The 17313-nt window shown below is 36.8% G+C and overlaps 1 protein-coding gene across 2 annotated transcripts in view; it reads right to left on the bottom strand.

Annotated features, from left to right (window-relative positions):
* The window catches only part of ERO1B (endoplasmic reticulum oxidoreductase 1 beta), a 60471-nt gene that overhangs the window by 26843 nt on the left and 16315 nt on the right, over positions 1 to 17313 (bottom strand). For both annotated transcript variants that reach the window (XM_088020153.1, XM_088020154.1), the window contains exons 4-6: positions 8245 to 8286; positions 6227 to 6309; positions 1133 to 1206 (exon numbers count right to left, since the gene is read on the bottom strand). In XM_088020153.1, coding sequence (XP_087876279.1) covers positions 1133 to 1206; positions 6227 to 6309; positions 8245 to 8286 — 199 coding nt within the window. The remainder of the gene's footprint in view (positions 1 to 1132; positions 1207 to 6226; positions 6310 to 8244; positions 8287 to 17313) is intronic.

Consider the following 17313-nt stretch of genomic DNA (forward strand, 5'->3'; position numbering starts at 1 on the left):
GTGATAACATTCCACCTCCTGGCAACTTCTCAACTGACTGTACTATTGTGGCAGCTCCCTGTAACTTACTCCATTGTAGACTGGATGAATAGCACAATTCTACAGATGGATCTTCTAAAGCCCTTTAGATAGCTTTGCCACCACTCGAGGTGCTTTCAAAGTTCAGAGGAACTCTTGCTGTCTCCAGCTATGCACGCCTGAACCCCAAATTCTTTTCCACAACCCATGATATAAAGGTAAAAAGTGAAGAGAGGCCAAATGAATGATTTAAGCCTACTTGGCACAATTCTTGGGACTATTCTCCTTAGATCAAAACTTTTGAGTCACTTCAATTACCTTCTGAAGTAAGAGTCATGGTAGTTACTGTTAAACGTTAACTCTCTCTTTGTACTGTTCCAGGGGACTCTTGGAAAGAGGGTTGTAGGGAAGTCAAATTAGAGTCCTCCCCAATATTGCAAGGTGTCTTTATGTTAGTTTGTTGGGACCTCCAGAAAATTCCAGTGTGAACGTGTTTATATGTTCACAGACCTAAACTAAGTGGCTTGAAACAGAGGTCCCTAGGAGATGGTATGTCATGATGGAAAAAATATAGGTATGGGATCCAGTCAGATCTGGGATTGAATCCTGTCTCAGCCTCTTGTTACTGTGTGATTCTGGGCAAGTTAGTCTTTCTGAGACTCAGTTTCCTCGGATATGAAATAATACATACTTATTAAGGTAACTGTAAAGATTAGAAATAACGTACTTAAGGCACTCAGCACAGAGCTTAGAACATAAGCTCTCAATAAATGCCATTATGAATAGTAAGATCCACACAGCAACATTCAGTGTATTCAAGTTAAAACTGATTCATATTTTCATGGATTTCAATTTCTCATAAAAGGATTAAGATTAATTGAGGCGCCTGGGTGGCTCAGTTGGTTAAGCAGCTGCCTTGGGCTCAGGTCATGATCCCAGGGTCCTGGGATCAAGCCCCACGTCGGGCTCCCTGCTCAGTGGGGAGCCTGCTTCTCTCCCTCTGCCTGACTCTCTGCCTACTTGTGTGCTCTCTCTGTCAAATAAATAAATAAAATCTTTTAAAAAAAGAGGATTAAGGTTAAAATAACTTCATTACAATAGTTTATTTTATTACCATCAAGTTCACAAAAGTGATCCTGTGAATCATCATATCTTGCCCAGTCAATGAAAGCTTCTTTGCTTTGATTACTAGGGGAAAGAGGGAATAAAAAAGAAAAATGATTAAATCTGGAGTTGAAAATGTTTACACCGCATCTTATATAATTAAAAACAGATAATCTGAGGTCACGTCTTTAATTTAGATAGTTTATAAATTCAATTAGTGGTTACATGAAGGAATAACAAGTTATATGAAAAATATAGATATTAATTTCCATGAAGGATTTTTATTTAACTATACTAAAACCATTATTAGCCCTAGAGTTCAATAATTAACTGGAAAATTCATTTACAAATACATGAGATGTAGTTAAACACAAAAGTCAACCTAGCCTTTTCAATTGACTTAGAAATAGAAGTAATCATTTTTTCTAAAATAAGAATTAAATTTACATTCATAATTCCTTTAATTTAAACTGCTTCTGTATTTATAGAACAAAAATACCAAAAACTGCATTTCTAGGATCTCCCTTCCTATGTGTTATTCACTGGTAACACCAATGTCACTTTAATCATGGCATATCATTCATTTTCTATACTACCTCACATTTAATAAAATCTATAATCAAGATTGCTACTTGGAGAACTAATAGAGGAACTATAGTAATTCAAATAAACTTTGACCTATATTCACGTTAACCTATATTCAGGTATACATGTATATATGTAATGGCAACATCTGTAAGAGAACTGTTCTTCTTCATTTACCACACAATAGGAAAAATAATGTAAAAAAATTATTTGTGTACCAAGTACAAATGACGTAGTTCCTAAATATGTTACTATCATAGCCAAGAATATATAAGGCTGGCTGCACTCCAGCAACTTTATCAATAAATGTTTCCAATTTAATTCATGGTGGGATTTTTTTTCTCCTATGGGAATACTTAATTAACTTAATACAAGTTAATGGAAATACTTGTATCGTAGTTGACTCAGCTGGAATACAGGATGCGATAAAACACGAATGCCTAAGTTCTAGTTACAGCTAAGATGATTGATAGCCATAGTTACGTTTAATTAGCTAAGTCTTCTGTTTGAAAATAGTCAAGGACAAAGCAATTGTGACATAAATTCCTACTTTCTTGTTAACAATATGACTAACTTAGAGGAACTTTTATCTTTTGAGCATCCTTATGTGATGATGCTTTCCTGATTGTTTCAACCTAAACCCTGCCTGAAAGCCATGGCAGCAGAAAAGATAGGGAAGGCTAATCTAATGCTAACAGAGCTGGCCCAGTCTGGCTTACAAATGAGTTAGAAGGAACGTAGTCCAGCTTTTCTAAAAGTCAGTTTGAAGATGGATGCCAAACTACTTACCTAACAATTTCCTGGGCCTCGCCCAGCGCTTCCTGTCAAGATGGCGCTGAGTTAAAGTAGTAGCCTTAGAAGTGGGAAATGCAGGGGCAGGAAGGAACAGGGTAGAGTGATTTCCAAAGGGCATGACAAAACTTTTCAGGGTGGTAAAAAGGATAACCATCTTGATTAAGCTGATTTTCATGAGTGGACACTTGTCAAAACACCAAATGGCATATTTAAACAGGTACAGTATACTGCAGTTCAATTAAATTTCAGTAAAGCTGTTTAAAAATTATAGTACCAATTGTTGGAGAAGTTGTGGAATGAGGTCTACGGCCATACCACCTTGAACGCGCCCGATCTCGTCTGATCTCGGAAGCTAAGCAGGGTCGGGCCTGGTTAGTACTTGGATGGGAGAAGTTGTGGAATGAGGAACTCTTGTACACTATTAGTGGCAATGTATTTTAGGAGTCATTTTGGGAAAACCACTTGGCAGTATTACTTAATTCCACTTCTAGGTATACTCTACACAGAAATGCATACCAAATGCACCACCAAATGTCCACCACAGTATTTTCTGAAATGGCTGCAAAGTGGAAAACTCCCAACTATCAGTGATAGGATGGAAACATTTTGGTGCAGTCTTAACTATGGAAACCAATGAAAAAAGAATTAAATGCTACTACGAAGTTCAAGAACATGAAGGATTCTCATGACATGATGTTTAATAAAATAAGCCAGACACAAAAAAAATACGTTCCATGTTATTTCATTTATATAAATAGGCAAAATTAATCTCTGCTACTGTAATTCAAAATCGTGGTTAACTGTGAACGGTGGTAATGACCAGGAAAGTACACACAGCCATCTTTGGGGCAGCAAGTACACTGTTCTGAATGGTTGCTGCAGAGTTGGGTTCACTCTGTAAAATTAAACTGACCTTTATGCTTAAGATTTGTATACTTTATTACACCTGTGTTATACTTGAATTTAAAAGTTGAAAAAATAACTTCTGTTCAAAATATTTATAAGCAAAATTAAAAGATAAGCCCTAACAACCCATATAGCCAACAAAGAATTATTATCAGATTATATGAAGAATGCCTACAAATGAATAATAATTTAAAAGTATAGACTGTCCCACCTCCACACCCCACCCTACCCCCCATGGAGAAACAGCAGCAAAGAATATAAACAGGCACTTTACCTTAAAATCCTACAATGACTTAAGGCCCAATCCCTGGATGACTTCTCTAGTTATATTCTTTCCTGGGTAATCCCATTCAGGTTTATGGTTTTTAAACACCATATATTCACACATGACTCCCACATTTTCTCTCTCCCCTGAAATTGAGACTTGTGGATCCAACTACCTGCTCAACATCTCCAATTGGATGTCTTACAGACAGCTCAAATGTAGCAAGTCCAAGGCTGAACTATAATTTGCTATCAAACTTGTTCCTCCTGCAAGTATCCCCAGTTCAGTAAATGGCAACTCCCATTTTTCTAGTTCCAAATCTTGTAGTCATTTATAGTTCCTATCTTTTTTTCATACCCCACATCAAATCCTCCGGCAAATCCTGTCAGCTCTATCTTTAAAATCTATCCAGAATCTGACCCCTTCTCATCATTTCTACTGCTATCACCCTAAACTAAATCACCATCCTGTCTTTCGTGGATTACTACCATAACCACATAACAAGGCTTCCACAACATAACACCTGGCTCCCTCAAAGCATTCTCTCAAAATCCTCCAATGACTTTTCAGTCCACTCAGTTTAAAAGCAGTATTCCTAATTGTTTTCAAAATCTCCACCCACCCTACCCCTGCCCCCATCCCTAGCATCTTCTGACTCGGTCCTCTACTACTTTGTCCTGGACCACTGTACACCAGCCACACTGGTCTTCTTGTGATTCCTCAAATACAGACACACTCCTGCCACAGGTCCTTTTTACTAACAATTATGCATGCCTAGATACTCCTTCCCCAGGCAGCCATATTATGACTTATGACTTACACCTTCATGGGCATTTTGTGCAAATGTCCCATTATCGCTGTGGCTTTCTCTCACCATCCAATTTACAACAGTGCAACTTCTCCGCCCCGACCCCCACCACTCCGAGCCCTCTGTCATTCTTCTCTGCTTTACTTCTCCCAGGCACTCATCATCACTTTACTTACTTCTTATATGTTTTACTTATTAACTGCATATCTCCAAAGAGGATTATGCTACATGAGAAAAAGAAATTGTCATGTACACCACTATATGCTTAATACTCTAGAACAGTGCTTGACATATTGTAGGCATTCATTCATTCATAAGAAACACAAATATTCAATAAACAGAGAAAATAATGCTCAAACTCATTAGTAATCAACAAAATATAAATTAAACAAAAATGAGATGCCATTCCACGTGCAAACATTATCAATTTTCGGCAAGGATGCGGAGAACCAAACAAGTTCTCAGCACTGGAGGCAGTACACAGCCACACAGTGCTTTGGAAAGTCATCAGGCAGTATCGAGACTAGGTACACGTGGGCAATCCTAAGATTCAGCAATTTTACTAGTGCATGCCAAATTTCCTCGTGTACACCAAAAAAATTATCAAGGGTGCTCAAGGTAGCATAATTTGTAGAAGTAAAAAATCTGAATAATTCAAATGTCTATCAGTAGGGGAACAGATAAGTAAAATAGGAGATAGTCATATGATAAAAACCGTTCATCAGTTGAAAGAATGAGACAAATCTCCATGTTTTAACATGGACAGATCTAGAAAGCAAAATGTACAGTGTAAAAATAAATTTGAAGAATGTTAAATACAGTATTATTTTATATAAGGGAAAAATAAAATCATATATAAAATAACCATCATTATATATAATAAAAACAAAAGCATAGACGGATATACAGCAAATTCATGATAGTAGTTACCGCTCAGAAAGAAGGAAAGAAAATAGGATTGGGAATTAGGGCGTAGCGGATTTCAAATTTATCTTTGATATTTCTCTTTTCTTAAAAACATGGTAGAAAAAGTATCTATTCACTTGGAGTGAATTTATTATATTATCTTATTATATTATCTTCTCCAGTTTTCTATGTTAAAATTTTTCTTCAATAAATAAGACTGATAACTTTATCAAGTCTTTAACAATTATAGTACCCAAATGCCAACCTAAGCAAATAGGGAAATTAAAAAGAATATCAGTAATAATCCATTCCCTACACCCAATTATAGATATGTTCAGTCATTTCATAGTGCATGATCTGAGACCACTCACAAATTATGTTGGCCTTCAAAAGGAGGTTTTTACTTAGAGGAAATAAGGAAAAGTCATTAGAAAAAAAAAAAAACAAGAAACTTAATAGTTATGGTAATCATAACTTTCCCTGTTCAAAATGTAATACACAGATTGAATTACTGTTTACAAAAGGCTTAGAGGTTCAAGTTCCTTTTACTATAATAACCAGGAAGAATGGATCCATAAGCCCTGCTACTTGGGCAATCTTCTATATTTTTACATTTTGATAAAGTCACTATTGATGATACATTCTAGAAATTTAAGAACAAATCCACTAAGAGGAGGAAGCAAAGCAATCATGAAATTTAGGATGAAGAATAACTTCTTCCTTTTAAGAATGACTTGAAACTTTACTGTTTTATCAAATATCACAAGAAAAACGGAAGATTTCTGATATAAATATACTAAATAAGAGAATATTTTTTATACTACTAAAATAAAACTTGCCTTAGTGTGCTGTTAATTGCTCCCAGTTTATTAGCTTGCTCACAATCTTCTAATTCTTTGGTATTGTTTGCTACTTTCGAGTACTGAAAGGAAGTACATAGTAAGTTTAGTAATAACTATTACCTTTCTCTTTATTTCAAGTTCCACTGGCAATCTGTCAACAATGATACAGATACATCCCATTATCAATACCTCTCACATATGTAGTCACAAATTCCCACCAACTAAAAAAGACATTAAAAACAATTAGCATTGGTATGTTGGTGATGATGTAAATTGAGAAAACCCTCTTGGGAAAGCAATTTGACAATGTTTATCTAAGCTGTAAAAATGCATAAACCCTTGAACCAACAGTCTTACAACTGAAACCATATCCTGAGCAACACTTAAAAACAAAACCACAGGGCGCCTGGGTGGCTCAGTCGGTTAAGCGTCTGCCTTCGGCTCAGGTCATTATCCCAGGGTCCTGGGATCAAGCCCCACATCGGGCTCCTGGCTCGGCGGGGAGCCTGCTTCTCCCTCTGCCTCTGCCTCTGCCTCCCCCTGCTCATGCTCTCTATTTCTGTGTCTCAAATGAATAAATAAAATCTTAAACAAAAAAACAAAACCACAAACGAAGTACAACCACTTTAGAAAGGTATTTGGTACTATCTCATCATGTTGAGATATGAGATAGGCATAACCAATGGCCCAGCAACCTTACTTCTAAATATCGATTTAGGAAAACTCTTACATGCGTACACAATAAGACAAAGGATGAAAATGCTGGTACATCACTATTTGTAATAGCAAAAAACTCAAAACAATTGAAATGTCCATCAACAGAGGAAAAGCTAACCAATGATATACAATTGAATACTACACAACTATTAAAATTAACAAAGCTACATATATCAACAGAGACAAAATTTCGAAAGCATAATGCAGAGTAAAAAATAACTGAAAAAATATATTTTTTTAAAGATTTTATTTATTTATTTCAGAGAAAGAGAGAATGAGAAATAGAGAGCACGAGAGGGAAGAGGGTCAGAGGGAGAAGCAGACTCCCCGCAGAGCAGGGAGCCCGATGTGGGACTCGATCCCGGGACTCCAGGATCATGACCTGAGCCGAAGGCAGTCGCTTAACCAACTGAGCCACCCAGGCGCCCTGAGAAAATATTTTTAAAATAAAAAATATAATCTTAATGTTTTAAAACTACGTATTAAAAGATCTATACATTACTTGTGGGTACACATGCAATGGAAGTTGAAAAGTAAGAAGTATTGCAAAAGGACACACATCCATTTCAAAAAAGTGGCTATCTCTGGGGAGGGAGGAAACAGAATGGGTTTGGGAAGGAGTCCAGAAGGGATGTCAAATGTCTCTAACACTTTATTTTATATCTGAAACAAAAATAAAGGAGAGTAAACACAAACAAAAAGACCACACAGGGGAGAAAACACAAAAAGAAAATGGAGAGAGAAAGCAGAGGGAGAGGGTATGATGATCTTTATTCTGTGTACATGACAGTGAAAAACTAGAAGTAAACGGTTATCTAAAAACACGCACAGCTAAGTAAATTATGACGTGCTTATAAGAAGAAAAGGGTAATCTTTTAACACAGCAATATTTTAATGCCATTTAAAAGTACTATGCTCCAAATACCTTGATCTAACTGTTTGGTCTATAAAATATAATCCTGAATAGGACAGGTTGATTAGTTGGAACACAAGACTAAAAATACATGCACGATACAGCACCTGTTGCACAGGCCATCTGATACTGTGGTTATACTATACTTCTATAGTTCTTCTAAAGAAAACAGAATTGAAATATCTCAAAAGAAGCTATATAATTTAACTATAAAAACATACAAGCTCTCTGCTTGCTGCAAGAATTAGAAAGTTGGGACTGTGGGGCAAAATGTGCCCACTCCCAACTAGCCCCAGTACAGTTCTCTTCTGCAACCACTGTCAAGCAGTAAATGGTAAGTTTCACAATGTAAAGCAAAAATATTCAAGGAAGAAAAGTGACTCACCTTATTAGAACTCCCAGCTTTAATTCCGACTGGAATTTTGCTCTTAAAAGAATAGCAACAAGAAAAATTTAGGAAGTTATCTTTTTTTTTTTGAGATTTGTTCACAAATTAGTAATGCCATTGCTCAAATACAAAGCCTATTTTAGTCTATGATGAAAAACTGAACACTCAAATTCTGTTTTCATACTACCTCTTTTAAGATAAATGGTAAAGAATTACACCAATTTATGGACTTGTAAATCATAGTTTAGCAAACTGAATGACATATACAAAATAAGAGTGTCAAAATCAGCTATAATTTGAACTCATGCAGTATGGAATAGTTTACATAATTTTTAAGTTTAAAAAAAACCTGACAAAAATCACTTTTCCACAAACTTTCTTACCACAGAAACAGAAGCTCTAAAAATTTTCAAAGTTCTTTGAAAAATTTTATGCTCAATCTTAATTTCAGCTCTAAATTGACATTTAAAGTGAAGGCAGTTTGGGATTAATACCAAAAGAATTAGTTCTTTGGTCCATAGGATTCACCTAGGGTTTGCCAATCTAAGTAATCAGGGTTTACTAATAGAAAATCCACATGTAGATCCAGCTTTCTTTTCTACAAAGCCAATAATTAGTTTTGGGGCTTTAATAAACAAATCTAGAAATCATAACTGGTTTATCAGACACAATTTTAAACAAAAAATCAAATCCGAAAGCAGAAAATCACAGGTTGGTCCTCTGATCAATCTAGGGGACCGATTTCCAACATCTGAATCTACGGCGTAGCAAATTACCTATTAAAATCTTTTCATGTTTCATGATAAATTTTAACATAGGTAAATTTAACCAAATATTCAGAATAAATATCTTCCTGTCAGAATAATGGAATAAATAATAAGAGAGATTTCCCTAATCAATAAAAAGATTAATAGATTAAAATGTTACTTGCTGTCAGTATTTTATTATTTCGGTGTTTTCTAGTACATCTAACAGAAGGCAGAAAAGACTATAAAACTCAAGTCAAATCTAGCAGCCACGCACCCTGAATTTAAAACGTGGAATAAATATTAACCAAAAGTGACTTCTGGCTGCAGTGTGTCCTCTGACTAGTACAGTATAATGTGCTAAAACCAAAATCTTTAGCAGTTTTTTTAAAGGTTTGATGCTACTAAATGCAGTAACTTGACTTCCGCAAATCTTAACAACAAGCCTTCCAGAAATACTGGGGTAGGCATCACAGGTGATTGTCATGAACAACAGATAACAATCACAAAAGAGAATTATTAGAAGTAATGATAAATGTAAAACTAATAACTAAAATCCAGCATGAAACAAACCAAACCGAGCTGGGACTGAGGCCGGGAAGATGGCAGGGCAGGAGGACCCCAGCTCACCTCACCCCGTGGGCACAGCTAGGTAACAGAAACATCAGCACAAATAATCCAGAAAACAACCCAGAGTCTGGCAGAACAAACTCCACAACTAAAGGCAAAGAAGAGGCCACATCGAATTGGGCAGGAAGGGTAGAGATGCAGTGGGGAATCAAACAGGCCTTGGCTGTCCACAGTCAAGAGCTGGAGGCACGGAGAGGGTGAGAAACAGACTATCACACGTGCACGGGGAAGACCAATCCCCATAACTTTTGACTTTGAACGCCAGAGGGTCCAAATTTCATGAGTTCCTACAACCAGCGGGACTTGAAGCCTGGAATCTGAAAAATCAGCAGCTCCACTCTGGGAAGAGTCTGAAAGGCATTAGGAAGTAGAGTTCCTGCTCTTAAAAAAGAGAGCATGCAAACAGCCCAGGTAGCTACAGCACAGAAGCAGCAATTTGAAAAACGCCTAGGGCTTACGGGAGGGAGATTTACTTACTAATCTCAGAGCATGTCCAGAGAGTCAGGGATCACAGGGAGAGACCCTTCCAGGAACAAAGGAGGCAGGCACCATTTCCCTCACCCCCTACCCCTAACCCAGCATAACACATAAGCATCTGCAGGAACCAGCACTATGCAACACCCCCTACCTAAATTGCTTACACTGAGCCCTACCCACCTTGGGCAGATCCCCTTTTCAACACATTTGCCTCAGTTCTGGCTGCGGATCCCCTCCCACAGAAGACCACCAATGTAAACATCGCCAATGCAGCTTCTCCTGACCCACACGTTGCAGGGCCTTGGTCCAGGAGCTGTGGGTCCTGCAGAAACTCAAGGCACACCCTGTTAAAACTGGTCCCCCACCCACACAGCCTCCCAACCACCAGTGCAGGCAACAGGTATCATTTCACAAACAGACCAGCACACCTTGTTAAAATGTGCCACACCCCAGCAGGGCACCAAACAACAGCCCACAACAGGCTAAGAGAGCCTCTGCAGACAACTAGATTAAAGGAAAAAGTAGCCAGGATACAATAGCAGAGCATATGCAACACACATAGGAGACACTCCCTGAACTGCCAGGTCCTGGAGAACAGGGGACAACTGCACTGCGGGGCAATACAGCACCTCTTCTTCATAAGGCCATGAACTTCAAGAGGACGCATAGCTGACTTTGCCAAACACACAGAAACAGATATAGAGAATAAGACAAAATGAGATGAGGAATATGTCCCAAATGAAAGAACAGGACAAAACCACAACAAGAAAGCTGGTGCAGCCACTCTGGAAAACAGTACAGGGGTTCCTCACAAAGTTGAAAAGAGAGCTACCCTACAACTCAGCAGTTCCACTGCTGGGTATTTACCCCCAAGATACAAATGTAGTGATCCGAAGGGGCACATGCACCCCGCTGTTTTTGACTATTGTGGACATTGCTGCAATGTCCACAATAGCCAAACTATGGAAAGAGCCTAGATGTCCATCAACAGATGAATGGATAAAGATGATGTGGTATATAATATACAATGGATTACATAGCCATCAAAAAAAAAAGAAATCTTGCCATTTGCAACTTCATGGATGGAACTAGAGGGTATTATGCTAAGCGAAATAAGTCAATCAGAGAAAGACAAGTATCATACGATCTCACTGATATGAGGAATTTGAGAAAGGATCATAGGGGAAGGGAAGGAAAAATGAAACAAGATGAAACCAGAGAGGGAGATAAACCATAAGAGACTCTTAATCTCAGGAAAGTAACTGAGGGTTGCTGGAGTGGAGGTGGGGTGGGAAGGATGGGGTGGCTGGGTGAGGGACACCAGGGAGGGTATGTGCTATGGTGAGCGCTGTGAACTGCATAAGACTAATGAATCACAGACCTGTACCCCTGAAACAAATAATACATTATATGTTAATTTAAAAAAAAATCACAGCAAGAGACCAAAGTGAAATGGATGTAAGTAGTATGACTGATAGAAAATTTAAAGTAATGATCATAAACATACTCACTGGACTTGAGAAAAGAGTGGAGGACATCAGTGAGACCCTTAACACAGAAATAAAAAAGAACACATCAGAGATGAAGAACACAATAATGAAAATAAAAATACACTAAATGGAATAAATAGTAGGCTAGAGGAAACAGGCAAATGAATTAACAACCTGGAAGACAGAGTAATGGAAAGTAATCAAGCTGAGCATGTGAGAGAAAAAAAATTATACAAAATGAGAACAGACTTAGGGAACTCAGTGACTCCATTAAGTGTAATGACATTCAAATTACAGGGATCCCAGAAGAAGAAGAAAAAGAAAAGAGAAATTTTAGTTGAAGAAACAATAGCTAAAAACTTCCTGAATCTGGGGAAGGAAACAGATACTGAGATCCAGGAGGCACAGAGATCCCCAGACAAAAATCAACCCAAGGTGATCCACACGAAGACACATAGTAATTAAAATGGCAAAAAGTAGTGATTAAGAAAAAATTTTAAAAGCAGCAAGAGAAAAGAAAACCGCTACATACAAGGGGAAACCACAAAAATCTATCAGCTGATTTTTTTTTAGCAGAAACTTTGTAGGCCAGAAGAGAGTGGCATGATATATTGAAAGCACTGAAAAGAAAAATCTGCAGCCAAGAATACTCTATCCAGCAAGGCTGTCATTCAGAATAGAAGGAAAGATAAAGAGTTTCTCAGACAAAACCTATAGGAATTTATGACTACTACACCAGCCATACAACAAATGTTAAAGGGGACACTTTGGAACGAAAAAACTGGAATTAAGAGTATGAAAAGTAGGAAACATAAAAGCAGTATAAAAATAAGTATATCTGTAAATATCAGTCAAGAGATTCACAAAGGATACAAAATATGACACCATATACCTAAAATGTTGGGCAGAAAGGAATAAAGAATGGGTTCAAACTTAAGCAACCATCAACTTAACATAGACTGCTATATGCGGAAGATGCTATATACAAACCTAATGGTAACCACAAATCAAAACCAGCATCAGATATGAAAAGAATAAAGAAAAAGGAATCCAAGTATATCACTAAAGAAAGGCAAAACACCACGAAAAAGAGCAAGGGAAGGATTAGAGAAAAACTACAAAACAATCACAAAGCAAGTAACAACTTGGTAATAAATTTATACTTATCAATAACAACTTTGAATATAAATGGACTAGATGCTCTAATCCAAAGACATAGGGTGGATGTCTCTGGATTACATAGAGTGGATAAAAAAACAAGATCCATCTATAATGCTGCCTACAATAGACTCATTACAGACCTAAAAACAACTGCAGATTGAAAGTAAGAGGATGAAGAAAGATTTGTCATGCAAATGGAGGTCAAAAGAAAGCCAGAGTAGCAATACTTCTATCAAACAAAATAGACTTTAAAACAAAGACTGTAACAAGAGACAAAGAAGAACACTATACAATAATGAAGGGGAGACTCCAACAAGAAGATATAACAATTATAAATATTTATGCACACAACTCAGGAGCACCCAAATACACAAACAGTTAAACATAAAAAAACTAATTGATAGGAATACAATAACAAGAGGGGACTATAACACCCCTCTTACATCAATGGACAGATTGTCCCAACAGAAAATCAACAGGGAAACAACGGCTTTAGGGGTGCCTGGGTGGCTCAGTCGTTAAGCGTCTGCCTTCAGCTCAGGTCATGATCCCAGGGCCCTAGGATCAAGCCCCGCATCGGGCTCCCTGCTCCATGGGAAGCCTGCTTCTCCCTCTCCCACTCTCCCTGCTTGTGTTCCCTCTCTCGCTGTGTCTCTCTCTGTCAAATGAATAAATAAAATCTTAAAAAACAACAACAACAATGGCTTTGAATGACACACCAGACCAGATGGATTTAAAAGATAGTTTCAGAACATTCCATCCTAAAACAGCAGATACATATTCTTTGCAAGGGCACACAGAACATTCTCCAGAACAGATCACTTATTAGCCCAGAAAAGAAGCCTCAACAAAGTCAAGAAGATCGAAGTCATACCATGCATCTTTTCTGACCACAACACTATGAAACTAGAAGTCAACCGCAAGAAAAAATCTGGAAAGAGCACAAATTCATAGAGGTTAAATAACATGCTACTAAACACTGAATGAGTCACCCAAGACATCAAAGAAGAAATAAAAAATTACATGGAAACAAATGAAAATGAAACAATGGTCCAAAATCTTGAGGATGCAGCAAAAGTAGTTCTAAGAGGGAAGTTTAGAGCAATACAGGCCTACCTCAAGAAGCAGGAAAAATCTCAAACAACCTAAATTTACACATAAAGGAGATGCAAAAAGAATAGCAAAACCCAAAACGAGCAGAAGGAAATAATAAAGATCAGAGCACAAATAAATGATACAGAAAAATTTTAAAAACAAAATAGAAGAGATCTATGAAATCAGGAGCTGGTTCCTACAAAAGATCAACAAAATTGATAAACCTCTAGCCAGGCTCATTTAAAAAAAGGGAGAGAGAGAAAAAGAGAGAGGACCCAAACAAAATTGCAAATGAAAGAGAGTAACAACAGACACCACAAAAATACAAGCAACTGTAGGAGAATATTATGAAAAATTATATACCAAAAAACTGGACAACCTAGAAGAAATGGACAAATTTCTAGATCCATATAATCTACCAAAACAGCAACAGGAAGAAAGAAAATTTGAACAGACTGATAACCAGCAATGAAATTGAATCAGTAATCAAAAAATTCCAACAAAACTCCCGGACCAGACAGCTTCATAGGCAAATTCTACCAAACATTCCAAGAAGAGTTAATACCTATTCTTCTCAAACTATTTAAAAAAAAAAAAAATAGAAGAGGAAGGAAAATTTCCAAGTTCATTCTCTGAGGCCAGCATTATCCTGATACCGAAACCAGATAAAGACACCACTAAAAAACAGAACTACAAAAAAAAATAATAATAAAAAGATTTTTTTTAATTAAAAATACACAAACAACTACAGGCCAATACCTTTGATGAACACAGATGCAAAAATCCTCTACAAAATACTAGCAAACCAAGTCCAACAATCCATTAAAAAAAAATCATTCACCATGATCAAGTGGGCTTTATTCCCGGTTGCGAGGGTGGTTCAATATTTGCAAATCAATCAGTGTGATACATCATATCAGTAAGAGAAAGGAAAAGAACCTTAGGATCATTTCAAGAGAGGCAGAAAAAGCATTCGATAAAATACAGCATCCATGCATGATTAATAACCCTCAACAAAGTAGGTTTATAGGAAACATACCTCAACTATAATAAAGGCCTTAGACAGAAAACCCATAGCTAATATTATACTCAATGGGGAAAAACTGAGAGCTTTTCCCCTAGCGTCAGGAACAGGACAAGGATGTCACTCTCACCATTTTTATTCAGCATAGTACTAGATGTCCTAGTGACAGCAATCAGACAACAAAAAGGAGTAAAAGGCAACCAGATTGGTAAGGAAGAAGTCAAACACTCACTATTTGCAGATGACATACTATATATAGAAAACTCAAAAGACTCCACCAAAAAACTACTAGACCTGAAAAATGAGTTAAGTTCAGGACATAAATCAATGTACAAAAATCTGTTACATTTCTATACACTAATAAGGAAGCAGGGGAAAGAGAAATTAAGAAAACAATCCCACTTACAGCTGCACCAAAAATAATAAAACAGCTACAAATAAACTTAGCAAAGAGGTGAAAGACCTGATTGTGAAAACTATAAAACACTCATGAAAGAAGCTGAAGATGACACAAAGAAATGTAAAGACATTCCATGCTCATGGATTACAAGAACAAATACTGGTAAAATGTCTACACTACCCAAAGCAAGCTACACATTTAATGCAATCCGTATCAAAATATTAACAGCATTTTTCATAGAACTAGAAAAAACACATCCTAAAATTTGTATGGAACCACAAAAGACCCCGAATAGCCAAAGCAATCTTGAAAAAGAAAATCAAAACTGGAGGGAACATGATTCCAGATTTCAAATTATATTACAAATCTGTAGTAATCAAAACGGTATGGTGCTGGCACAAAAAAAGACACATAGATCAACAGAACAAAATACAGAGCACAGAAATAAAGCCATGATGCTATTGTCAATTAATCTCGGACAAAGAAGGCAAGAATATTTAATGGGAAAAAGTCTCTTCAGCAAAGGGTAACTGCATGCCTACATGCAAAAGAATGAAACTGGACTCCTTGCACTGTACACAAAAACTCAAAATGGATTAGGGACCTAAATGTGAGACCTAACACCATAAAATTCCTAGAAGACAGCACAGGCAGTTATTTCTCGGACGCTGACCACAGCAATATCTTTCTAGGTAAGTCTCCTGAGGCAAGTAAAACAACAGCAAAAATAAACTAGTGAGATTACACTAAAATAAAAAGCTTCTGCACAGCAAAGGAAACAACCAATAAAACTAAAAGACAACCTACTAATTGGGAGAAGATATTTGCAAATGATATAACCAATTAAGGGTTATTATCCAAATTATATAAAGAACTGATACAACTCAACACCAAAAAATCCCAAATAATCCAATTAAAAAATGGGCAGAAGACATGAACAGACATTTCTCCAAAGAAGACATCCAGATGGCCAACAGACACATGAGAAAATACTCAACATCACTTGACATCAGGGCAATCCAAATCCAAATCTCAATGAGAGACCACCTCACACCAGTCAGAATGGCTAAACTTAACAAGTCAGGAAAAGACAGATGTTGGCGGGGATGCGGAGAAAGGGGAACCCTCCTACACTGTTGGTGGGAATGCAAGCTGGTGCAGCCACTGTGGAAGACAGCATGCAGATTCCTTGAAAAATCAAAAATAGAACTACCCTATGATGCAGCAATTGCACTACTAGGTATTTACCCAAAGAATACAAAATCACTAATTTGAAGGGATATATGCACCCCTATGTTTATAGCATCATTATTTACAATAGACAAACCACGAAGCAGCCCAAGCATCCATCAATAGATGAATGGATAAAGAAGATGTGGTATATACTTATACAATGGAATATTATTCAGCCATAAAAAAAAGAATGAAGTCCTGCCATTTGCAAAAACATGGATGGATCTAGAGAGTATAATGCTTAGGGAAATAAGCCAGTCAGAGAAAGATAATTACCATATGATTTCACTCATATGTGGAATTTAAGAAGCAAAACAAACAAAAGAACAAAAAAGAGAGAGAGAGACAAACCAAACAACTCTTAACTATACAAACAGATGGTTACCAGAAGGGAGGTGGGAGGGGGCAATGGCTGAAACAGGTGAAGTGGATTAAGAGTACACTTATCTTGATGAGCACTGAGTAATACGTGGAACTACTGAATCACTATTTTGTACACATGAAATGAATATAACACTATATTTTAACACTTTTTTTTAGCTATATAGCACATTAAGTCATTTAGCAATGTATGACTAAGGTCTATAAATTAGACATTAGTATTATAATTAATGTTAATTTCCTGATTTTTTTAATTACATTGTGGTTAGATAAGAGAATAATCTTGTTTTTAAGGAAACACACTCAAGTAATTAGGGGTAAAGTATCACCATGTTAGTAACTTATACCCAAATAATTCAGAAAATATTAACATGTATATATACAGAGAATAATAAAGCAAACGTGATAAACATTTAGGGAATCTGAACA

The sequence above is a fragment of the Eumetopias jubatus genome, unplaced genomic scaffold, assembly GCF_037043125.1.
Source record: "Eumetopias jubatus isolate StellerSeaLion01/CBP00866 unplaced genomic scaffold, mEumJub1_p1.0 scaffold_17, whole genome shotgun sequence".
Classification (NCBI taxonomy): Eukaryota; Metazoa; Chordata; class Mammalia; order Carnivora; family Otariidae; genus Eumetopias; species Eumetopias jubatus.